At 37.6% G+C, this 22,516-nt stretch overlaps 1 protein-coding gene across 2 annotated transcripts in view; it reads left to right on the top strand.

The window, feature by feature from the left end:
* The window catches only part of LOC117295977 (protein SMG5-like), a 45,193-nt gene extending 23,725 nt beyond the window's left edge, over positions 1-21,468 (top strand). For both annotated transcript variants that reach the window (XM_033778804.1, XM_033778803.1), the window contains 6 exons: positions 1,338-1,511; positions 17,104-17,163; positions 17,580-17,739; positions 19,037-19,127; positions 20,137-20,217; positions 20,514-21,468. In XM_033778804.1, the coding sequence (XP_033634695.1) occupies positions 1,338-1,511; positions 17,104-17,163; positions 17,580-17,739; positions 19,037-19,127; positions 20,137-20,217; positions 20,514-20,736 (789 nt within the window). In that variant the 3' untranslated portion in view covers positions 20,737-21,468. The remainder of the gene's footprint in view (positions 1-1,337; positions 1,512-17,103; positions 17,164-17,579; positions 17,740-19,036; positions 19,128-20,136; positions 20,218-20,513) is intronic.
* Positions 21,469-22,516: the final 1,048 nt, after the last annotated feature.

Raw genomic sequence — 22,516 nt, 5'->3', positions numbered from 1 at the left:
GAATTAGTCTCAATGACTCACAAACCTGAGTTATAAAGTAAGACGAAAAAAAATGTGAGATGAGAGAAACCCCTGCGAATAGACATGTCACAATGTAGCTAATTACTTCTGGCATTGCATGTATTAGTCTGTCAGTATTTCTCCCACTTCGTTGTCCCAGGAAGAGAGTGATCATTCATGGCATGGGAGGAGCGAAACCCAAGACCTTACCCCACTCGTGCCCTTCTCTCCCCCCCCCCCCCCCCAACATGATTGATTATCATTTGTTGCCTTCAAGCCGCCTGACACTGAAATCACAAAATCCAAAAGCCTTTTTGTATTTAATTATTAATCACCGAAATGAACGACTTTTTATCCAATGCCCTTCATCAGCTTCATCAAATTCGTGGAAATTTACTTCTTTCTCGAAAACTACGTTATTTCAGAGGAAGCCGTTTCTCACAATGTTTTATGCTATCAATAGCTCCCCATTACTCTTTAACAAGCAAGGTTTTATGCTATGAATTATTTATTTTGAGTTATTACCATTGTGTCCACTGCCTTTAATTCCTAGTTAAATACTTTAAGCTCGCTCATACTCCCCAAAAATCTATAAGGTCCTTCGCCCCAAGTCATTCCCCCGTTTGGATCCTCATACTATCAATTGAAACCACATTCTGCAGACATTTCCTGTTTTTCCCCGCTAGTGCAATTTGATTGATGCTGCAGTCATCTTATAGTATATCAATTTAGACTCGGCCTGCGGGACTTCTCTGCACTTTGATCATATTCGTTGGGCTCCCAGATAGACAGACTAAAAAATTTTATTTTTTAGTGACCTACCATTTTGTTTCCTTAAAGGCACCAATATTCCAATTTGGTTGGAATATAGCTTTAGCGATAGTTAGGGATTTGCGAAGACATTTTTTTGAATAAATCCATAGATTTTGAATTACAAAAAAAAAAAAATAAATAACACTGTTGCAAACTGCTTTACACTAACCAAAATTACATGTACTGCTGATATAAATGCTGAAATTGTTAATATCCTCACGTTTCGACTTAAGCAGTCTTTTTATATTTTTTTTTCTTCAAATGAGTGTCACTACTTCAAAACACTTTGTGATATCTTATGCACATTGTTATATCATTTTTATAAATGTTTCTCGCTGTACTATTTCTGTTGAGAGCATGTCAGAGTGTTCTGAACATTACTACATGTAGGTAGGGCTGCCAATTTAAAGTTATCCTAAAAGTTTGCAAGCTTTAAAAATTAAAGTTTTGCCAAGCAATTTTCCACTAACCACAGCAAAAGTATTTTAAATACAATATTGTTCCAAAATTTTCTCTCATTTTAGACACTTCTGCGAATAACGTGTCTCCACCAATTCGGCCATTTTCTCACCAACGTGAAAGGTTTGAATTTCTCGTTTGATCCGGAGGGACAACTTTTCAACGCTCAGGCGAGCGATGCTGAAGATGTCAACCCTCCTGAAGCTAGTTCTGAGGCAGCCGGGACTGAGACCAAACCAGTAAGTCTATGTTTCAAGATCAAAATAGTATTTCGGAAATACATTTGTATGTTGAAGGCACTGGACCCCTTTGGTAATTGTCAAAGACCAGGGCCCAATTTCATAGAGCTGCTTAAGCAGAAAATATTACTGAACAATCTGCTTAGCAGAAATGAGCAGGACACCAGTCAAAAATTATACAGTATGTGAAATGGAATTTGTGGCTGGTAACCCTGTTCTGGTAAGCATGATTTTGTTGTACCTAGCAACTTTTTATTCTTAAGCAGCTCTATGAGTTTTTGGGCCCAGTACTCTCACTTGGTGTATCCCACATATGCATAAAATAACACATCTTTTTACCGCGCCGCACACATTACTACGGAAAGATAGCGGGCGCTGATCGAAAAACTTCAAGATCACCACCACCACCACTACATCTCACTCAAAACAACTGGTGGGATCGCGGCTTACAGAAACGCTCCTTATCGGTGGAATCGTCGCGATGTAGCAAGTGTCACGACCGGGACTCGAACCCACACTCTACTGATCAAACACCAGAGATTGAATCCGGTGCTCTTCACCGCTCGCCATGACACGCTCGGCCATGATACTTTGGGTTTCAACTGTAACATTTCACCTCCCCTTTACAGAATTCTTATCTTCTAAATACATAATCATTATTAACATTTTATAGTACTTTTCAGGAGCATGTGTACTATTTAACTAAGTACTATTACAACATTTGATGCGATGATAACATCTGGGGAGGGACAGAGCCATTAAGGGTTGCAATAGACCCCTTGCATAACGCGAAACGGTACACAAGCGCTGAGCTCACCACACAATTTTACACACAAAGAACGTTCTGTTCCTCTTGGATACTCTAATCAGTATCATGTGAGGCTCACGTCAATCTTTAACCGTTCCAATTTGAGAAAAAAAAAAGAAACAGACTCATGCACTCTGTTAAAGAATAATTTTTCGAGCACTCAAACCGGGGCAACAATAATTGGAATTTGTATTGGGAAGGTATCACATTCTGAAGGGTGGGACACTTGTTTGTTTCGCTCCAAGAGATTATTTGCCAAACACACACATTACTCACAACTTATTCAGGGTTGATCAAACAACCGGACTGACATATTCTTTTTGTTATTGTTGCTGGAGACACAATCTCCACTACACACACCGGGGACAGTTACATTGACTTAACACAGTTATCCCTTGATCATTTATCTTATCATCACTAAGTAATAGCCAAACTCTGTTAAGTAAAGGAGTTTGGGAGAGAGAGAGAGGGGGGGGGGTGTGTGTGTTATATTAACTACACTAGCAACAGTCAATATTAACACAGCGATAATAGCTGGAGTGCTAAGTAGGAGCTCATGGTAAAACCTTGGCAAATAGGCTTAAGTGTTGTTGTCCCATACAGGTGTGTTTGTCAAACAGCGTATTTGTTAATAGTTTACTGATACCGAGGGGTCATAGTACAAGGGCCTCCATGATGCCTGAGTCTGCTGCCTCCTTGTACTCCCATTATTGTACAGTGTGACACTACTGCCGTTTGCAGCTTACTCTATGTTTGCAGTAAATATCATCTAGTAGTACATCAACTACAGTCTGATTAATTAACCATCAGGATTTCAACAGAAATAGTGAACTTTGGTCTTGGTGTGTCGAGTAGGTGTTTAACTGGGTTATGAATTTGAGAGGCGGTAAACAGTTGGAAAGCATTTTTTTTTTTTTTTGGCGAGATTGGAGTGCCATTGTTGAGTGTGTTTGTGTGGTTGTTTTTCTTCCTTTTTTTATCTGATGACTCTTCCCCAATTTGTCTTTGGCGATACAATTGATTCAGTTGAAGTGGAAATTATTCCTGTTGTTTAAAGGAAAGAAGTATGAGGTTATCAGTAGATACCAGGCAATGGGGTAGTGGACCTATTTTGTTTCAAACCCAGCCTGGTCGGACGCCCACTGTATCTTTGAGCACAGGTACAACACCTATGATAGCAATATTTTCCCTAACCCTTGGCTAGTGAAATCGTTCAAAATATTAGGTTTCAATTTTTCAGGTTTTGGAAGAATGCCAAATGTTTCTTGTTTGCATGAAAAAAGAAAGTGCCTTGCAATGTCCGTCTTACTGCCAGTTCCATTTTTGAATGTGAAATGAGTACTCCAAACAGAACCCTATTTTTTTTTGTTTTAATAAATGGCTGTCTCTTGACGATGACTAGAGCAAGCTAGTCGAAACATTGAGACCAATTAAGAAGTCACTCTGCAACAGTGAAGCTAATAGCGAGAAATCCCCTTGATCCAAAGCAAAAGTAGTAGTCCCAGCTGATTTCCTATCCTCTGCCCAGATAGTAGTTACTAAGCAGGACAGTTCTTTTCAGAACTGAGAAGGGTCTTGAAGTCTGAAAATCTACTCCACGGCAGTAGAATGTAAAGCAAGACAAGTTCTCAAAATAACATAATCTACCCAGCAAGTAGATAAACATGGTATTGCCACAAACCAAATATTCATTGGCTGTTTTTTCAAATACCAATTTTTTTTTCTTCATATAAGTCAAATAAGCTCCAAGAAGTCCACAACGAAGACCTGGAAGTTTCAGAGTGAGACCCGAGACCGATACTGTGACTCAGAAGAACAGGTCCTAGACCAAGACTATGACCTAAGGGTTTGAGACCTCAAAATCTGATTTGCAAAACCGCGAAATGAAGAACATACATCGTAAACCAAAAAAATAAGAAGGACCTGGTTATTCAGCCAAAGTTGCCAACTCTCCCTGAATCTGCAGAAAGTTCCCTGAAATTAAACCAATCTTGGACAGTCTATACTTCTCCTCAATGAACCCAAGTCTCGACACTCCTGGGGTGACGGGTCGTTTTCTTCAGCTGCGCCATGCATCTGGAACTCTCTTCCCTACCTTGTTATTGTACCACAAAATTCAAATCTCTTCTCAAAACTTATCTTATGTCACATATTTTCAAGGACTAATTTTTTTTTTTCTTTTTTTTTTCTTTCGTTTTGTTTTTTGTTTCACTGCACCTTGAACTACCGGCAGAGCATGCAGAGTGGATATGTGCGCACTACAAGTCTTTTATTATTATTACTTGATTGTCATTTTATTCATTGGATCCTTTAAAAATACTTCCTTACACAACAGGTTCTACCTTTGAGAACAAAAACAATAATGACCAACGGTTGATGATGTGTGTTTGAAATGTATTTGAAATGTATTTGAAGTGCATCCCGGGTAGGGGGGGGGGGGCAGTTGACCCATTTTTATTGTATTATTTCCAGCGATGAGCTTCTACCAACAAGAAGTTTGTTTTGTCTCCGATAATCAGACTAAATGCAAATATTTTCTCACTCAACTCATTGTCAGATTGTAGCAATCATCAGTTGATATTTATTATTACTCCCCCCCCCCCCTAAGATTAGTGGCACATTTGTTGTTGACTTTTTATCCTATTGTCTTTTTTTATCGCAGTGCTTAAGCTTTGCCCTGAATTAGAACCCGGTAAAATAATAAAAAAGAGTTGCGAAGAGATTAGGAAACACTTGTCAAATATTGACTCTTTTCAGATCTTGTTTGGGTGGTTGCAGGGCTAGCTAATTTAATGAAAGGTCAGAGTTCATCCTCTGGACAGATTGAATTGTAATGGCAGAGGGGAAAACAAGTTTAGTTCGGGTTAATCTAAAACCACTTTTATGTTTTAGTACATATTTTTCAGGAATAGCATACAAATATTTCATATTTGTCTTTAAGATGTTTTAATAAAATCACAAGGTGCTACCACAAAACTTAATTTCTGGATTTTTTTTTTGATTTTTTCAAACTGTACATTGTTTCACATCCTGTAGATACATTTCATTTTCATCTTAGCACTTTTAAATATACTGGACACTATAAGACCAATCTTCTTACTTGGTGTATTTCATCATGTTCATAAAAATATAACCAACCTGTGAAAATTTGAGCTCAATTGGTCGTCGATGTTGCGAGATAATAATGAAAAAAAAAAAACCCTTGTCACAAAAAGTTGTGTGCTTTTAGTTTTAGATGCTTAATTTTGAGACCTCCAAAATTACAAGGTTTCGAAATCAAATTCATGGAAAATTACTTTTTTCTTGAAAACTATGTTATTTGAGAGGGAGATGTTTCTCACAATGTTTTATACTATCAACCTCTCCCCATTACTCGTTACCAAGTAAGGTTTTATGCTAATAATTATTTTGAGTAATTACCAATAGTGTCCACTGCCTTTAAGGAAGGCAAACCAAAAAAGAAACTTGTTTTATTGGCAGGAACTCTGTTCTCATATTAACACGAATGCCGGGTCGGTGATCTACTTTAGATGTCTCTACATGAATATAGCATTTCATCTCAACAATCAGTCCGAAACATGACTGGAGATATTCGATTTCAAACACATGATGTATACTGTTTCATTAACCATAAACTGGGTTATTACTATAGTGTAATAAACCAGGGTACCAAAGCTGCTAACAAAAAAAACCCAGAAACGTTATTTACAATGTAGCTCTTCATGAATTCCCTAAAGGTTTTCAAAAACACTTCCAACATTATGTAGTTGTCAAACTACTGGACATGTATCCCCCAATTCCCCAAAACAAACAAGTTCTTTTTTCTTCCCCTTGTTTCACTCACAGCCAGTCTTTTTTTATTATTTTCTTTTTTTCCAATTTATTTTTTTTAACAATGTGACACACGACCCAAGACATACTAAACTGAATTCACCTGCCAGTAATTGTACCTGTCATGTACTTCCTGGTAACACACGAGACCGATCATGCCGGACGGGGCATGTGTACCACTGAAATTAGATGCCCCCTGTTTCCCCTTAACGTGAGATGCGTGTGCGTGAGACCTCCGCGAGAGTGAATGGAGTCGGAGGAGGAATGGTCTAGGGGGGAGGGAGGGTAAAAGTTCTACAATTCCCCAGACTGTCGTCTGTTAAGTAATCGAGAATTGGAAACTTAATCAGGATGTCTACACTCTCGGCTGTTTAGAAAATTTAATCTTGCGGTAAAAATTTTTTTTTTTTTACTCTGGGTAAATGACGCTTTTAAATTCAATTTTGCATCATTCACTTTTCTGTCTAAATGCCTGTCAATAGATGCTATTGAATGACTTCATGAAATTCAAGGAATGTGTGTAGATAGATACCATGACTACTATTCTGCTGTTAGAAAATTTAATCTTGTGGTAAATTTTTGCTGTGGGTAAACGATGCTTTTAAATTCAATTTGCTACTTTCACTTTTGTCTGAATGCCTGTGGATAGATTCATCTGAATGACTTATGATGAGACTCAAGGAATGTGTGTACATGTAGGAAAGATACCATACCTATTATAGAAGGGATGGTGCATTGGTGACTGAGATTGATTCAGTGCAAATGTATTTCTGACAATTGATAATACATTTATTTTTATGTGCATATTGTAGGGATGGATTATGATGGTTTTATGTACTGGCCTTTTTTTTGTCATATTATTATTTCTGGTTTATTAAAAACAATGTATTTTATCGCCCGGAAGCTAAATTGCAACAAAGTTTACAATTTAAAATTACAATACAATTTGTTCTTGTATACAGTGGCATCGTTGCAGGTTAATCGTTTCTTCTCTTTTGTTTGTTCTTGAATGACTGTCAGAATGACTTCAGCAATTTACTTTGTTTGGCCTCTCAAGAGATTGACTGTTGCCAGCTTAGTGTTTGTATCCCTTTGTGGGAGTTTGCCAAGTTCCCTTGAGTGGAAGATCATTCAAACAAACGAACAAACAAAAAACAAACAAACAAACAAACAAACAAACATCAAACAAACAAACAAACAAACAAACAAAACCTTTCATGGAAAGACAGGGTCTGCTTGCCCACCCTATTAAATATACATACTGCCCTCTAGTGGTGAGAACGTGCATTGGGAACTAGTTGCACATGGTGTGCCTCCCGTATGTTACACCTTCTACCTGGGTTACTCCCACTGGAGAGGTACATTATTTAGTGATGTTACTGAAGAGGCCAGAAGCTCGCCCAGAGGGAGGAATGACAATGAAGGGAATGTTCAGTTGAAGTTATCTCAGGTATTTGCATTTGGTGTTGCACACACAGATTAGTTTGAATATTTTGTAATCCTGTGAACGAGGTAAAGAGGATGATATCAGCACTAAGCTGACATGTTTTAATATTTAATAATAATAAGTAGTTCTTTTATAGCGCATTTTAGAATAACTGTATCAATACCCTTTACATTAGTGCCCTGGTCATTGGGCCAATAATATTTCTTGTCACACGAAGTTGTGTGCTTTCAGATGCTTGATTTCGAGACCTCAAATTCTAAATCTGATGTCTCGAAATCAAATTCGTGGGAAATTACTTCTTTCTCGAAAGCTACATAAGTTCAGAGGGAGCCGTTTCTCACAATGTTTTATACTATCAACCTCTCCCCATTACTCGTTACCAGGTTAGGTTTTATGCTAATAATTATTTTGAGTAATTACCAATAGTGTCCACTGCCTTTAAACCTCCACACAAGATGCTCATGAATTACCCTACATGTAGCTTGTCTACAATTCTTTATATGATCTATCTCCAGGAGGAACATCTACTGAGTTATATCACCATCATCACGGGAGGTTTTGGTTTCTTCTTAAAAAAAAAACATGAATAATAAATTGAGCATTTTACCATTAGTGTTTCTGCATGAATCATTATTTTACGGTAATTTTGTTTTTAATGTGATGGTGACTTCCTTGAAATAGAGATGTTTGACAGTAATATATATTTTTTTAAATACTCCATCATTCCCATTCTTCACTTTATTTCGCACTTTAGGTTGTCTTTGTTAAATTCATTGTCGTTGACAATTGTAGCTTTTTTCTTTTGAAATGTTGTTGCATTTACTACATTTTTTAAAATTCAATATGTAATTTTTGGTTTTAAAAGAAATTTGCAACAGCTATTTCTTCACTTTTTTTTGTTGAGAAAATAAATATGTATTAATAGTATTTTTAGCCATTGAGAAAGACTCTGCTAGGTAGATTGAAAGTGTGAGGAAATTTGGCAAAGAATTTAGGAAAAAATTGCCAATATATTGTCAAAAGGTACAAGTTGCTGATGGGAAACTGAATTAGGTTCGTTAATTTCAGTGGGAAAACCCACGCAATCGGGTAGGGACTGATAACCCAATCCACATGCAAGGCTCTGTTCTGAGGTGGGATTCGAAGTGGGGTCAACTAAAGGCAGGGAAAGAAACTACTGATGAGCAAACGTTTTTAATACAAATAGTAATAAATATATAAATATACAAACAAATACCCTTTTTCCCTTTTCTTGTGGTTCAATGAACAACATTTTTTTTTATCAGACACTCATCAGATTGCATTTTTTTTTTAAAGTCTAACCCTCAACTGCACTTACTTGTTCAACAAGTTGTTTACGAAAATGCTTGCCTATTACCAGCTCTTGCTCATACAAAGGTCAACACTTGAGAATTGTTTGGTGACAAATCAATCTTCTAAATGTGACAGGTTTTTTTGTTGGGGGGGGGGTAGTATGGGTTTGGGTTTTGCTTTTCATGGGCACCATGGTGGACATGAAGATGAGTGGACAGGTTTTGGGAATTAAAGATTTTAGAATGAATTGTTGTTGGGAGTGGGTGTTGTTTGGAGTGGGTGTTAAGGGCATTGAGTGTTAAGAGATATGGGTGTTGGAGACAATAGTTTAAGCATGTCTTAGGAACCCTAGCATTGTATCAATCACTTACAAAAATTGGAATGTGTGAGGTGGTATTATCATAGATTTTTCCCTCTTTCTTAGAAGGATTGCTTTGGGGCTTTATCTCGCCCAGACAAAATTGACAGGGGAAACATTTTGTGGAGAGCAGGGTTTCATCCATAAAGAATGATTTCATGTTAAATTTAAGAAGGCTGTATGGATTAATAATTGTCAACTTTGTGTGTGTGATGGAAGGGGGGGTGTCGGTAGGTAGTGGGCCATTGTACAGGCATTCCATCATTAGATCAATACACAAGCACAGCATTAACAGCTCAAGTGTTTCAAATTTCAAGTAGAGAGGGCAGCATTAGTGCGCCGAGCTTATCAGCAAAAGCTCTGGCCTAGTTGTCGGGGCATTAATGCCCAGATATTATGTTGCTTTCACCACGAGAGTGAGTGAAGAAAATGGATCCGGTTATTATGTGGGGCATGCTGTGTAACATTATCAGCAGTCAAATTAGTTTGCGTTATCTGAGCGGTTGCCGAAGTGTAGATCGAATTTCTAAACGAAAAATGGATTTCCATAGTTTTTCGTTTATGAAGAGAGGTGTTTATATCGCAATCCTTTACATTCATTGTGTCCCTAAGGGCGTGCATAATTGGCAAATTCAACCCAAATAGTTTTGTTTTTAAAACCCACTAGTGACTAAAAATAGTTGCCAAAATGAAGAATGCTGAATCTTTTCATCAATTGTTTTTAGATAGTGGTGGGATTATTTGTTTAAAGGCACTGGACACCATTGGTAATTACTCAAAATAATTGTTAGCATAACAATTTACTTGGTAACGAGCAATAGAGAGCTGTTGATAGTATAAAACATTGTGAGAAACGGCTCTCTCTGAAGTGACGTAGTTTTTAAGAAAGAGGTAATTTCTCGCTCAAATATTAAAATACTTCACTTCAGGCCTGAAGCCTTTATCAAGCATCTGAAAGCACACAAATTTGTGCAAAAAGGGTGTTTTTTCTTCATTATTCTCTTGCAACTTTGATGACCACCTAAGTTCAAATTTTCACAGAGTTGTTATAACATATATGTTGGGATACACACAAAGTGAGAATACTGGTCTTTAAAAATTAGCAAAGGTTTCCAGTGCCTTTAAGGAATGAGGGATATGAGTTTGTTTTGAGAGAAAAACTTAAGGAGTCAGCTTTTTGGATTCTGAAGAGATGCTCATTAAGTAATGATGTTTTAAACTGGTAAACTGATAGTGTCTATAGTCATACTGTGTGAAGTGTTAAGGCTCAACGGCAGACGCCAAAAGTCCCTTGAAACATTAGGATTACATGTTCAGCAGTTTGGGCTCGTCAGGGAAGCTTCCAAAATGTCTAGACTGGGATTTGTTGCCTACCCAAATAAAACTTGTTTTGAAGTGCCACCATTTCAGGTGGAGTGCTTCAAGGAGATACATTACACTTACAGTTTCAAGTTCTTAACAGAACTCACAGTGTTTCTTCTGCAATCTTAAACAAAAAACAAAATTTTGCTAAATTCCCACTAACAAATTATGTCGTCAAGTATTACAGGTCTGGTTCCCTGTACACTTTTTAAAGCCTGGTGTGGATGTGGTTATAGTAAGATAAAAAAAAGGGGGGGGGGGGAATTGACTGAAAAGTTAAAAGTTCTTCAGGTTCGAGAATCAATACAACATCATACATGTGACATTGTACATTGCGCAGTGAATAGTTTTTTTTTCTAGACACCAGCGCTTTCTAAGATTTATTATTATTATTCTGTATTGTTACATTCCATTGCATTTCCTGGCAGGCAAAACACTACACAAGTCATTTGAGAAATAATTTCACATTGTAACATAAAAGGATGTAAACAATAACAAACATTAACAAGATTTGAGATATGTGCCCCCTTTCTTCACATCAAAAGTTGCAGAAAAATAATTGTACAATGCAATTTCCAAAAAATGTGTGTTTGTATGCATTATTTTTTAATGAGCTGTGTACAAGTTGCGAATTAATGAGAAATTATTGTGCCCGCAGTGTAACTGAACTTTCCTAGAAGTGTGTCTGTAAAAGTGGGCCACAAAATGACGAGTGCAAGTTAACTTAATTTGTGGTTTTCAATTCCTTGTAATCGATCTGCCACTTTCCCTTGTAATTGTTTGATTTTGGTGGCTGCAGCCGGCAAATGTAACCCATCATGGTGTTTATGTCATTATCGCTGCATCAGCCCTTTTTGTTTTTCGCAGAAAGACCAAAGCATTTCTACATTTACCTCTGAAATGACATTTTTATGATGATGATGTGTCAGATAAGAAAACAAAAAAAATTATGAAATACTTCAGAGAATGCCACAAAGAATGCACAAAAAACCCTGTAACCTGCAAACTGTTGTTACATGGTGTTCTAGTTCACCGCACTCAAGCTCTGGTGTTGTCAGCAGCAGAGTGTGGGTTCACATCCCGGTCATGACACTTGTGCCCTTGAACAAGGCAGCTAACCTTAATTGCTTCGTAAACGGTTTAGGAGGTAGTGCATTCTGCTGTACCAGCCAGGCTCCTAGTGGATGATACCCATGCCAACATCGTTACGGACTGTAAATAGGGTAACCCTGTTTAGCCCTAGGAGTAGGTGGCAACGTGCCAATGGTGGCATTTGATTTGGGTCCATAGCCCAAATCAGTTAAGTGTTAGCCCCACCTTGAAGTGCCTGTCACTGTCAGGTCTTTTGATGTTATGCTATCTCTCTCAAAAAAAAACATGATGTTACTGCTGGTAGCCTTGGATAATGTCAGATGTTTTGGTTCAGTGTCTCATATAAAGGTTGAAATTTAACTGCCTCGACTAAAGAGCTATCTCTTATTAAAAAATTCGAAATTTTCCGATATATTTGGAAAAATTGAGCAATGCATCTAAGGTATTATAAAGGATCAGAAGAGCTGACAAGTACAGTGTTCATGTTTTGTGTAATCAACCATTATACATGAAATAACAAACCTGTGAAAATTTGGGCGTAATCCGTTATGCGAGTCAGGAGGAAATAGAGAAAACCATGTGCAATTTTTAGCATGGAAACACATTTTGGTTGTTAAATGGAAGGTACACGTTTGGTTATGGCCAGAGACCAGTCTTCTCACTTGGTGTATCCCATTATAACCATAAAATAACAAGCCTGTGAAAATTTGGGCTCAATTGGTCATCGAAGTTGCGAGAAAATGATGAAAGAAAAAACACCCTTGTTGGACGAATTTGTGTGCTTTCAGATAAGAATAACAGACTTCTAGCTAGAAGTCTTTTATTATTTTAGTGAGAAATTACCTCTTTCTTAAAAACTACGTTACTTCAGAGGGGCTCGTTTCCCACAATGTTTTATACTATCAAGAGCTCTCCAATGCTCGTTACCAAGTCAGTTTGTTTTGAGTAATTACCAAACATGTACCTTCCCTTTAATGTTAACAACAGATATCAACAGTTGCCTTTTGTATAGGTTTTTTGATACAGTTTTCTCAAACATGATTTCAATTCAGAGGGAAATATTTCACACACAATTTTTTTTTTAATATCAGCTTCATAATCAGTAAGCGTTCAGACTAACACAAACTAAACAATGTGTTTCTTATCCTACCCAATCCTGTATATTACCGTTGAAGTTTTTGGAATGTTTGCTCAATTCAACTGGGGATTCAAAAATATCGGACTTATCTAATATTTATACTCACAGCATACCAGCAGTGCCACTCAAAGTGATAAGGAAGCTCTAAATTGATATTTACTTGGGGGGTTATTCTAGTATGATATTAAAATTACTGGCTGAACTGTTGTACTTCAAGATAACCCCATCATTAGTTGCTGATAATCTCATTTGTGAAATATAGAATGGAAACTGGGTGTCGTGGCCGAGTGGCTAAGAGCATCAAATTTAAGTTTTGGTGGTTAAGTCATTGGGGTGTGGCTCTGGTCCTGGTCGTGACAATTTTGTGTTCTTGAGCAAGATACTTTACTTTGCGCCTCTTTATCCAGGGGTATAAATGGGTACCTGTGGGGGTAGAGGTTGATGTTTTGTATGGAAAGAGCCTTTGGAGCTCTGTAGGTTGTATTTGCCTCAGGGACCTGAGAAAGATTAAAGGAATGTTATTGGCCAAATGACCGAAATTATGCTTAGCAAATGTCTTTTATTTTCGCTCGCAAAACGAAACGATTCCATTTGTAGGGTTGTCAAAAGGGTTAGTGAAAATCAAAAGAATGATTTTTTTTTTAAATGAATTTATTAAGTACAAGCACAAGACCATGTTCTCAAATTCAACAGGAAAAAATGTGAAAAGTCATCTTGTGCTGTAAAATGCTGTTGACTTAAAGGCAGTACACTATTGCTAATTACTCGAAATAATTATTAGCATAAAACCTTACTTGGTGACGAGTAATGGGGAGAGGTTGATAGTATAAAACACTGTGAGAAACGGCTCCCTCTGAAGTGCCTTGGTTTTTGAGAAAGAAGTAATTTTCCACGAATTTGATTCGAGACCTCAGATTTAGAACTTGAGGTCTCAAAATCAACCATCTAAACGCACACAACTTCGTGTAACAAGGGTGTTTTTTCTTTCATTATTATCTCACAAGTTCGATGGCCGATTGAGCTCAAATTTTCACAGGTTTGTTATTTTATGCATATGTTGAGATACACCAAATGTGAAGGCTAGTCTTTGACAATTACCAATAGTGTCCACTGTCTTTAAACTTGCTTGTTATTTCATGGAATTTAATTAAATTGAAATGGTTTATTGATAGAAATGTCATCCGCAGCCAGAGCCAAATTATAGCACAATTATTACAGATAGAGAATATTATTTACAAATATGTATTTAAAAACTACAAATGCTGACTATGTGTTGTCACAATGATAGACTCCGCCCATGAATTGTGCAAAATGTACCCTGTACTTAATCAGCTTGATCATTATTGCTAAGTCAACAAGAGGGGGAAAACACACACACCTAACAATCCTTCACAAGTTATACATTTAGACAAATTTTGTTTTGAAAACCCTTCAGAAGTTAGGGCATTTGTTTGTTCAGCCTACCAGTATATTTTAACAACCCGGCAAACAAATGTAGCTCAAAGTGCAGTTTTGAAGAAGAAAAAAAGTGGGGAAACAAACAACACTAACTGACGAGTATTTACTTGAGTTATTTTGATGGCTATCATTTTGATGTATAGACTCGGACTATTTGATATGATAAGTTGTTGAATAAGGAACTACATGATTCCATGGATGACCAAGGGAGTGTTATATTTAAGAACTGACTCCGCGATCCTATAAGCTAAAGTAGTAGTCCCAGCCTATTTTCTATACCATCCGCCCGGGTAATAGTTAAAAAGCAGGACAGTTCTTTTCAGAACTAAGAAGTCTCCCGAACCCCCGAACCATCTGCTCCGCGGTAGTAGAATAGAGCAAGACAGTTCTCTAAAAAACAAACTCTACCTGGCAAGTAGATACACACATGTTGTTACCGCAAACCAAATAATTATACATTGATACCTCACCATGCAATGCCTCAAATCCTATCTAGGGTATGTTGTGCATTCTTGGATGAAAATTATGCCGCCCTCAAATTCTTTGTTCGTTAACTCTTATTTATTCAGGTCAGAAGTTTTAATGAACTTAATTTCATTACCATCTCCCCACTCCGAAGGCATTGAGAAGGAACAATGGGTGTTAAATTCCCCCGTAGTTCATCCTCACGCTGGCTGGTGTTTTCCCCACTAAATCAGACAAAAGTCAAATTGAATTTCAAAATGCTTCTAAAAAAACTGTTTTCAGATTGGACAGATCACCAAACTAGGTCACGGATATAGAGGTAGGGTTACCAATTTCTAGTTTATATTTTACATCTTGATTGAAGGAGGTACTAAAAAAAAAGAGACGACATCCGAATCAACTACATTGTGAGTTTGTGAATGTAAAAAAGCTCACTCCCTCTCAAGGAGTGATGTAAAATGTGATTTCTTTTCCTAATGAAGTTAAAGCTTCAGGCAGTAGGAATAAGAATTCTCCTTAATTAGATCCTATAATATCAAAGGTGTGCTGAACCTTTAAAGACACTGGACACTATTGGTAATTGTCAATGACCAGTATTCTCACTTGGTGTATCCCAACATATGCAAAAAGTATCAAATCTGTGAAAGTTTTGACTCAAGAGAATAATAATATTTAAAAAAAAAACCTTGTTGCACAACTTTGTGTGCGCTCAGATGAATATAAAAGGCTTCAGGCCTATCGTCTTTAAAATAATTATTTGAGTGAGAAATTTCCTCTTTTTCAAAAAACTATGTCACTTCAGAGGGATTCTTTTCTGACAGTATTTTATACCAACAGCAGCTCCATCCATTGCTTGTTACCAAGTTAGTTTTTATGCTAATTATTATTTTGAGTATAAAAAATGCCAATAGTGTCCAGTGCCTTTAAAGGAATGGTGGATGTTTTTGGGAGTGAGGCAAGAGATGTAATGTTACACTCTTCCAGACAATAAAGGAAACTGTGTTTATAGCATGTTTGCTGGGAGTTGGAGGAGGTGAAGTCCTGCCCTGACAGCAGTCTTACTACAAAGCTCTAGAATTAGACTATTGTGTTTACTCGGCAAAGGAGTGGAACGTTAGCTGTACTCACAGAGTGAAGACATTCACTGTAAACTAACGCCCTGAGCTGTTGGTTTGTAATTGTGAGCTTTCTTGTAAAGTCAGACTGAATGAGGCACAGGTCATTAAAAAGCAAATACATGTAGCAGATTTAATTATAATTTAGCATCCATGCAAGAAAAAAAGGAGCTTATAAAGGGAAGGTATGCGTTTTTATTGTTTTGTTTACATTGTCTATGTGCCTTGAACATCTCTTAAAGACACTGGACACTATTGGTAGTTGTCAAAGACCAGTCTTCTCATTTGGTGTATCTCAACATATGTATAAAATAACAAACCTGTGAAAATTTGAGCTCAATTGGTCATCGAAGTTGCGAGATAATAATGAAAGAAAAAACGCCCTTGTCACATGAAGTTGTGTGCTTTCAGTTGCTTGATTTTGAGACCTCAAATTCTAAATCTGAGGTCTCAAAATCAAATACGTGGAAAATTACATCTTTCTTGAAAATACGTCGCTTCAGAGGGGCCGTTGCTCACAATGTTTTATACTATTAACCTCTCCCCATTACTCGTTACCAAGTAAGGTTTTATGCTAATAATTATTTTGACTAATTACCAATAGTGTCCACTGCCTTTAATATCAATATGCCGCATTAAAAATGCCTATAGACCTTTATCATAGGGCATCCATCTTGAATTTCTCCCATTGATGTCAATGTAACCAAACCGAGGCTGGAAGAACAAAATAGTCTGGTATCCTATTAGCAAAGTAAGTTATTATTAGCACTCATTATTGATATTCGATACGAGGAACTGATCAAGATGGAGGCAGCATGATAGAAGTCTATTATTATTATTTCTCTGTTAATCACTCTTAAAATTAATGGCGAAAGAAATAGGTACTATACCGCACGATACATAACAGTGCTTGATACCGTGGGGGTCGAAGCATGGCTTTTCGAGGTATCAACGAGATTACAACGAGGCTGGATCAATACAACAACCTCAAAAAACCATGGACAAGGCTAACTCTTCTACAGTGATTAAGTTCACTTATGAGGCATCCTTTGGCCTCGTTACCAGAAATATTAAATAATAAAATCAGCATGTGCTGACATTGTTCCTCTATGCAGGTTTTGGAGCTGTACTTCTTTCCTTGAGGCTTGTTCCATCAGTTGCAGCAGCTCTCTTATTTCTCATTCGTTTGTTTTATTGTCTTCAGGTTGAGAAAGATGAAAAGCGTAACCAAGTGATGAGGGACCTGGCAGTCCGCTGGCTGGAGGTAAGATCTATGCTCCAAAATCATATGTACTTTTTTTTTTTTTTTTTTTTTTTCTTTCTTCTGTTGGTTGGTTTGTTTGTACAAACATTGGTGTAACATCTTGGATACTAAATTACACACGTCATTATTAATATTATTATTATTATTATTATTATTATCAATAAATTGTGATTCAGTAACTAGACGACAATACTTATTCTAGTCGTTGTGCAATCAGCGGTTAGCTTGGTAGGATTCGAACCCATAACCCTGTGATTACAAGTCCTTCAGTCTAACCACTGGGGACCACAGTGACCAAATATTGGCGTTTTGTGGCAGATTTAGGAAGACAGACTGGAATTTTGCTCAGCAGAAGTTTCTGCTTAACAGCTTTAGGAAATTGAGTTAGTAATGAGTTGGTCTTCTCCTTTACACAGCATGAGATTGAGCAGCTTCAGGATCAGGTTGAGGATGGAGCGGCAAATACACAGTTCTCTCCTTACCTCGTCCCCGACGCCAATGCTCTCATGAACCACCTGGGTCTCATTCAACTCTTAGCGGACAGTGAGCGCTTCATCATCGTTGTACCCTATGCAGGTCAGAACACCCCCCCCCCCCAAATAACCCTAGTCTCTGACAACCAGGGTCTGAATCCCAGTGATTTACTCCAGTTCCTGGATCTGGTTACTAGCACCCGTGTTCCACCCAAGTTTCTTATTCCATGTTCTACTCTATTCCTTACCCTTGTTCCTGATCTAAGTTTCCTATTCAAACTTAAACTCCAGTTCCTTATTCAAATTTTCACTCCAGTTCCTGGCACTTGTTCTGTTCCTGACCTAAGTTTTTTCTTCCAAAATCAGCTCCATTTCCTTATTTAAACTTCTACTACACAGTTCCTTGCCCTAGTTCCTTACCTATATCTCTTATTCCAACTTAAACTCCAGTTCCTTATTCCTAGTTTAACTCAGTTCCTTATTCAAATTTCTTCTCTAGTTCCTTATTCTAATTTTAACTTCAGTTCCTTATTCAAACTACATCTCCAGTTCCTTATTTAAATTTGTATGCAAGTTCCTTACAGTAGTCTGTGACTCAAGTGGACTCTCTGTCCTGAGAACTGACATCCACTGACTTTTAACTAATATTAATGAATAAGTCTTGTCGTGATATAGTTTTTTTGGTAGACCTTTTGCATATTTTGCATTTTGGTACCGATTGGTAGGCAAAGCAGGGTAGAAATTCATGTGTTGTCATGTGTACTGCGCAATGTGTGTTGTCATGTGTACTGCGCAATGTGTGTTGTCATGTGTACTGCGCAATGTGTGTTGTCATGTGTACTGCGCAATGTGTGTTGTCATGTGTACTGCGCAATGTGTGTTGTCATGTGTACTGCGCAATGTGTGTTGTCATGTGTACTGCGCAATGTGCATCACCTTTTTAGAGAATGCAGTACGTAACACGGATACATAGTATTGTTCAATGGGCTTGCCCAGTGTTGTTATTTTTCACGTACTGCGCACTACTCATTATGTACGACACATTACATTGCTCACTGCACATTACGCACGACACACGCAGACCCACGGATTTCTTGCCTGATGTTCTTAATGTTGACAACACAACCTGTCGGACACTGCTATTTTGCTTTGACAGACTATGGAAATTTTACCATGTTTTCGGTGATATAAAACATTTTAGTCCTTATCTGATTTCGTTTTGATCACATAACTGGCATTGAAAGAAATTTATTCTCCATTTTTATTTTGTTTTCTAGTTTTTTATTGCAATCTGGTATTGCCTGTTTTCTAAAGGCTTTGCAGTCATGTCTCAACAATGAAATGTATTGACTTTAATTGTAACCCAAGGTTTTTCCCTCGTCGTTGTTTTTGTTGTTCAGTTGTGGGTCACTTAGACCACTTTAAGAAGAAGCATTTTGAGGCCAGAGAGGCGAGTCGATTCCTTGAGCAGATCCTCAAGAAAGGAAGCAGGTTAGTGAGACGAATACGTTAAGTGGGTCGGTGCCTGAAATCAGTGAAAAAACTTTGAAGGCCAATAAACCCTGGTTCATGTTTTTTTAAATTGCATGTTTGTGAGGCGCAGCCTGGAAATGTCATGCTATGGTTGGATGTCATGTGATGTAAATATTAAATATTCTTTGTGATGATGATTAAAGGCACAGGACACATTTGGTAATTACTCAAAATATACAGTAACATAAGAAAATTACTTGGTATCAAGCAATGGAGAGCTGTTAATAGTATAACAAATTTTGAGAAACAACTCCCCTTTGAAGTAACATCAGTTTTTAGAATAATAACGTAGTAATTTCTTACTTAAATATTTGAATCTGAGAAGAGCTTCAGGCCTGAAGTCTTTTCTCAGGCATCTGAAGCACACAAATTTGTGCAACAAGGGTTTTTTCTTTCATTATTTTCTTGGATGCAAAATTGAGCCCAAGTTTTCATAGGTTTGTTATTTTATGCATATGTTGGGATACACCAAGTGAGAACATTGATCATTATAAAATGTGTCTAGAGCCTGTAAGTCTCTTTAAGGTGAAGATGCATTATTGTGTCTGCTCGCCAATCGTATAAATCAATCTCGACCAATGTCTTACTCAGCTACACCCTTATTGTCCACCTTATTGCATGTTAACAATTTCAACCATATAAGTCTGTTTTAACCGTGAAAATGGAAATCTTGACACGCGATCATAAAAAAACACAGTTGATATACCTTAGCGGTGACTATAAGCTGCGTTTTTGGGGGGATCGCGCGTCAAGATTTCCATCGCGCGACCATCGTGCCACCAACTATAAGCTGGCCTTTACACCAATTAGTATTTCTAAGCACTGTAACTCAGTACTTTTGTGAATTCTGTAAGGGGAAAACAACAGGCTAAGTACCATTTTCTGATGGACAGCTTAATGAAGGTAACTGCCCCGATAAATGTCAAGGCACAAGCTACCTGCAATGTTGTTTTACCTTTATTATTAGACATATCCGAGTCCAGAGAGCGCATGAAGTAGTCTCACTTGACAAGGAGAAAAAACCAAAGGACAAGGACAAGTCTATTAAGTAAGTAAACCATAATTTAAGATAAATATAGTGGCACATCAAGTGTGAAAATCTAACAATTCTGTTCACTTATTCTTGTCTAATTTTTGTTAAAAAAAAAATATAATGCCGTTGTAAACTGCTTACCAATCAACGGACCTATGGTATAAATGCACATTTTTTAAAGTGGCCTGACGTTTCGACCCTAACAAAGTATTTCTTCAAGGCCAAATTGTCTGAGACAAATAAATTTGTTGTTGAACAAGAAATTGTCAGACATTTTGAAAGCCGTTGACTCTACATTCCACTCATCACAGGACACTTTACCACATCATCGAATGCGGCCTCTACTTCAGCCAGAGATCGGCCTCCCAAGGTAGCGATAGCCACGGGATGGTGACCATCCTGACAGACTACCGGCCAGGTCAGCTGGCCGCATCTCAGCCAGCGCTTGGCGCGGTGGAGACAGCTCAGGGGAGAGGTCTGCGCGTGGAAAACGCCTCCGAGTTCTACGACTCATGGAAGAATTCGCAGAGTTGATGATGAGTGAATCTAAAAGACCAGCACAATCAACGATAGTAATAGAAAGGTAACTTTTAAATACTTTTTGATTTGTTGTTATTTCATTAAGTTTTAAAAGTTGTTATGGACATTATGCATTGACATCATCATGCCGCCGTCTTAAGGGAAATAAGCAGAATAAAATGATGTTTAGTCCACATCGTGTGAAATGTACCTCTGCTCTGCACGAGCACAGGTCTTTTTTTGACTTTGATCGAGACAGCGAGAAAAAACACAAAGCTGAGAAAATTCACTACGATCTTCTGTGGATATGTGAATGAACACTCTACGGGCTCGCCCACCGAAACCAAGGGCCGGACCATAGTTTAGCTAAAGTTACAACGTTGGACGTGTTCGCGGTTGACCAACATCCGTGGTCAAGACAACAGGAACACAAGTTGAAGGACCCTAGTTTGTATTTGTGGTGTGGAAAGGGCTTTAGAGTTATAAAACAATCCTGAAACATTGTGAAAATTCACTATGATCGTCTGTGGATGCAGTGTGAATGAACTAGGACCGTGGTTTTAGCTAGAGTTACAACGGTCAAGCCAACTGGAGCACAAGTCGAAGGACCCTAGTTTGACCTTGTGATGTGAAAAGGGCTCTAGGAAACAACGCTGAAACATAGACAAAAATCATTTGTTTGAGTGAGACGAAAATTATTTTAGCATGTACAAGGGATTTACGCTATTCTCCTGAAAACATTGCTCTGTAGTTTTTACTTGTGTTCTCAAAAACTTGACGACTAGTGAAGCTGAAACTTCTACAGGTAACTTATATTACAAACATCTTCATCCACAGTAAGTAGGGATTCATGTCATTGCCAAAAACCTGATCTACAAAAGGTATTAAAACCCTTTAAAAGGGTCGGCTGGAAGTTGGGTTGGAGCCGCTGTAATATGCAGCGATTATAATCAATCTGTGTATGGGAGTAAAATGTGGTCTGAATTAGTGGTTTCATACCCACTGACATTTTATACTGTAGCTGGATTTTCCCATTTTATCGTAATAGTTTTTAGGTCAGTTTAAAAATAAAGCAGACAGCCTGGGATAAGGCTGATTTTTTTTCTGGGTCAAAACTTTTTTAAAATTGCAAGTGACATTGATGCATGGGATATTAAATATCAGTTATTAAAAAAGAAAATCCCCTTTGACGCTGTTCACTTGACTGGGTTTGAGTCAACTGATATCAAAGAACTTTTCTGTAATAAATACGATTTAATGAAATACAAAAGGTCGGACGGTTAGTTCATGGCCGTTTGAGGCGGGTGGGTGCCGGAGCGTGAAGTGTCCCAAATAGAACGCGCGAGTAAATTACCTCTTTATTGAGTGTTATTATAAAAAATATAAGTATACGTAGAATCATTGGATGGATGTCTTCCTCTGTGAATAAATCATGAGAGTTATTTAAAGGATGCAAAGTTGTCATTATTTATTTCTGATTTTATTATTATTTTTACTTTTTTTTTATTTATTGGGGTGGGGGTCGCATAGGGGGTTGGTGGTGACACCGATAATTGACCTGGTTTAGCAGTTTAAATTATCTGGCACAGTTGCGCAAGTTTCATTTAGTGAATGGGGTTCCAAACCAGAATACATTATTTGCAGCTGGTTTCCTGTCGTTATAATGGGTAACTTTTATTGCAAAATGATCAGCTTCAGTAGTTGGGTTGTGGGGATGTTTATGTTGGGTCCTGACTGAAAGCCTTTTTTCAGCAAGATTCTGTAAACTTGGGTTTGTGATTAAGTGCTCCATTGT

This window comes from Asterias rubens, chromosome 10, assembly GCF_902459465.1.
Source record: "Asterias rubens chromosome 10, eAstRub1.3, whole genome shotgun sequence".
NCBI classification, from domain to species: domain Eukaryota; kingdom Metazoa; phylum Echinodermata; class Asteroidea; order Forcipulatida; family Asteriidae; genus Asterias; species Asterias rubens.
This window is presented reverse-complemented; position numbering and strand designations above follow the sequence as displayed.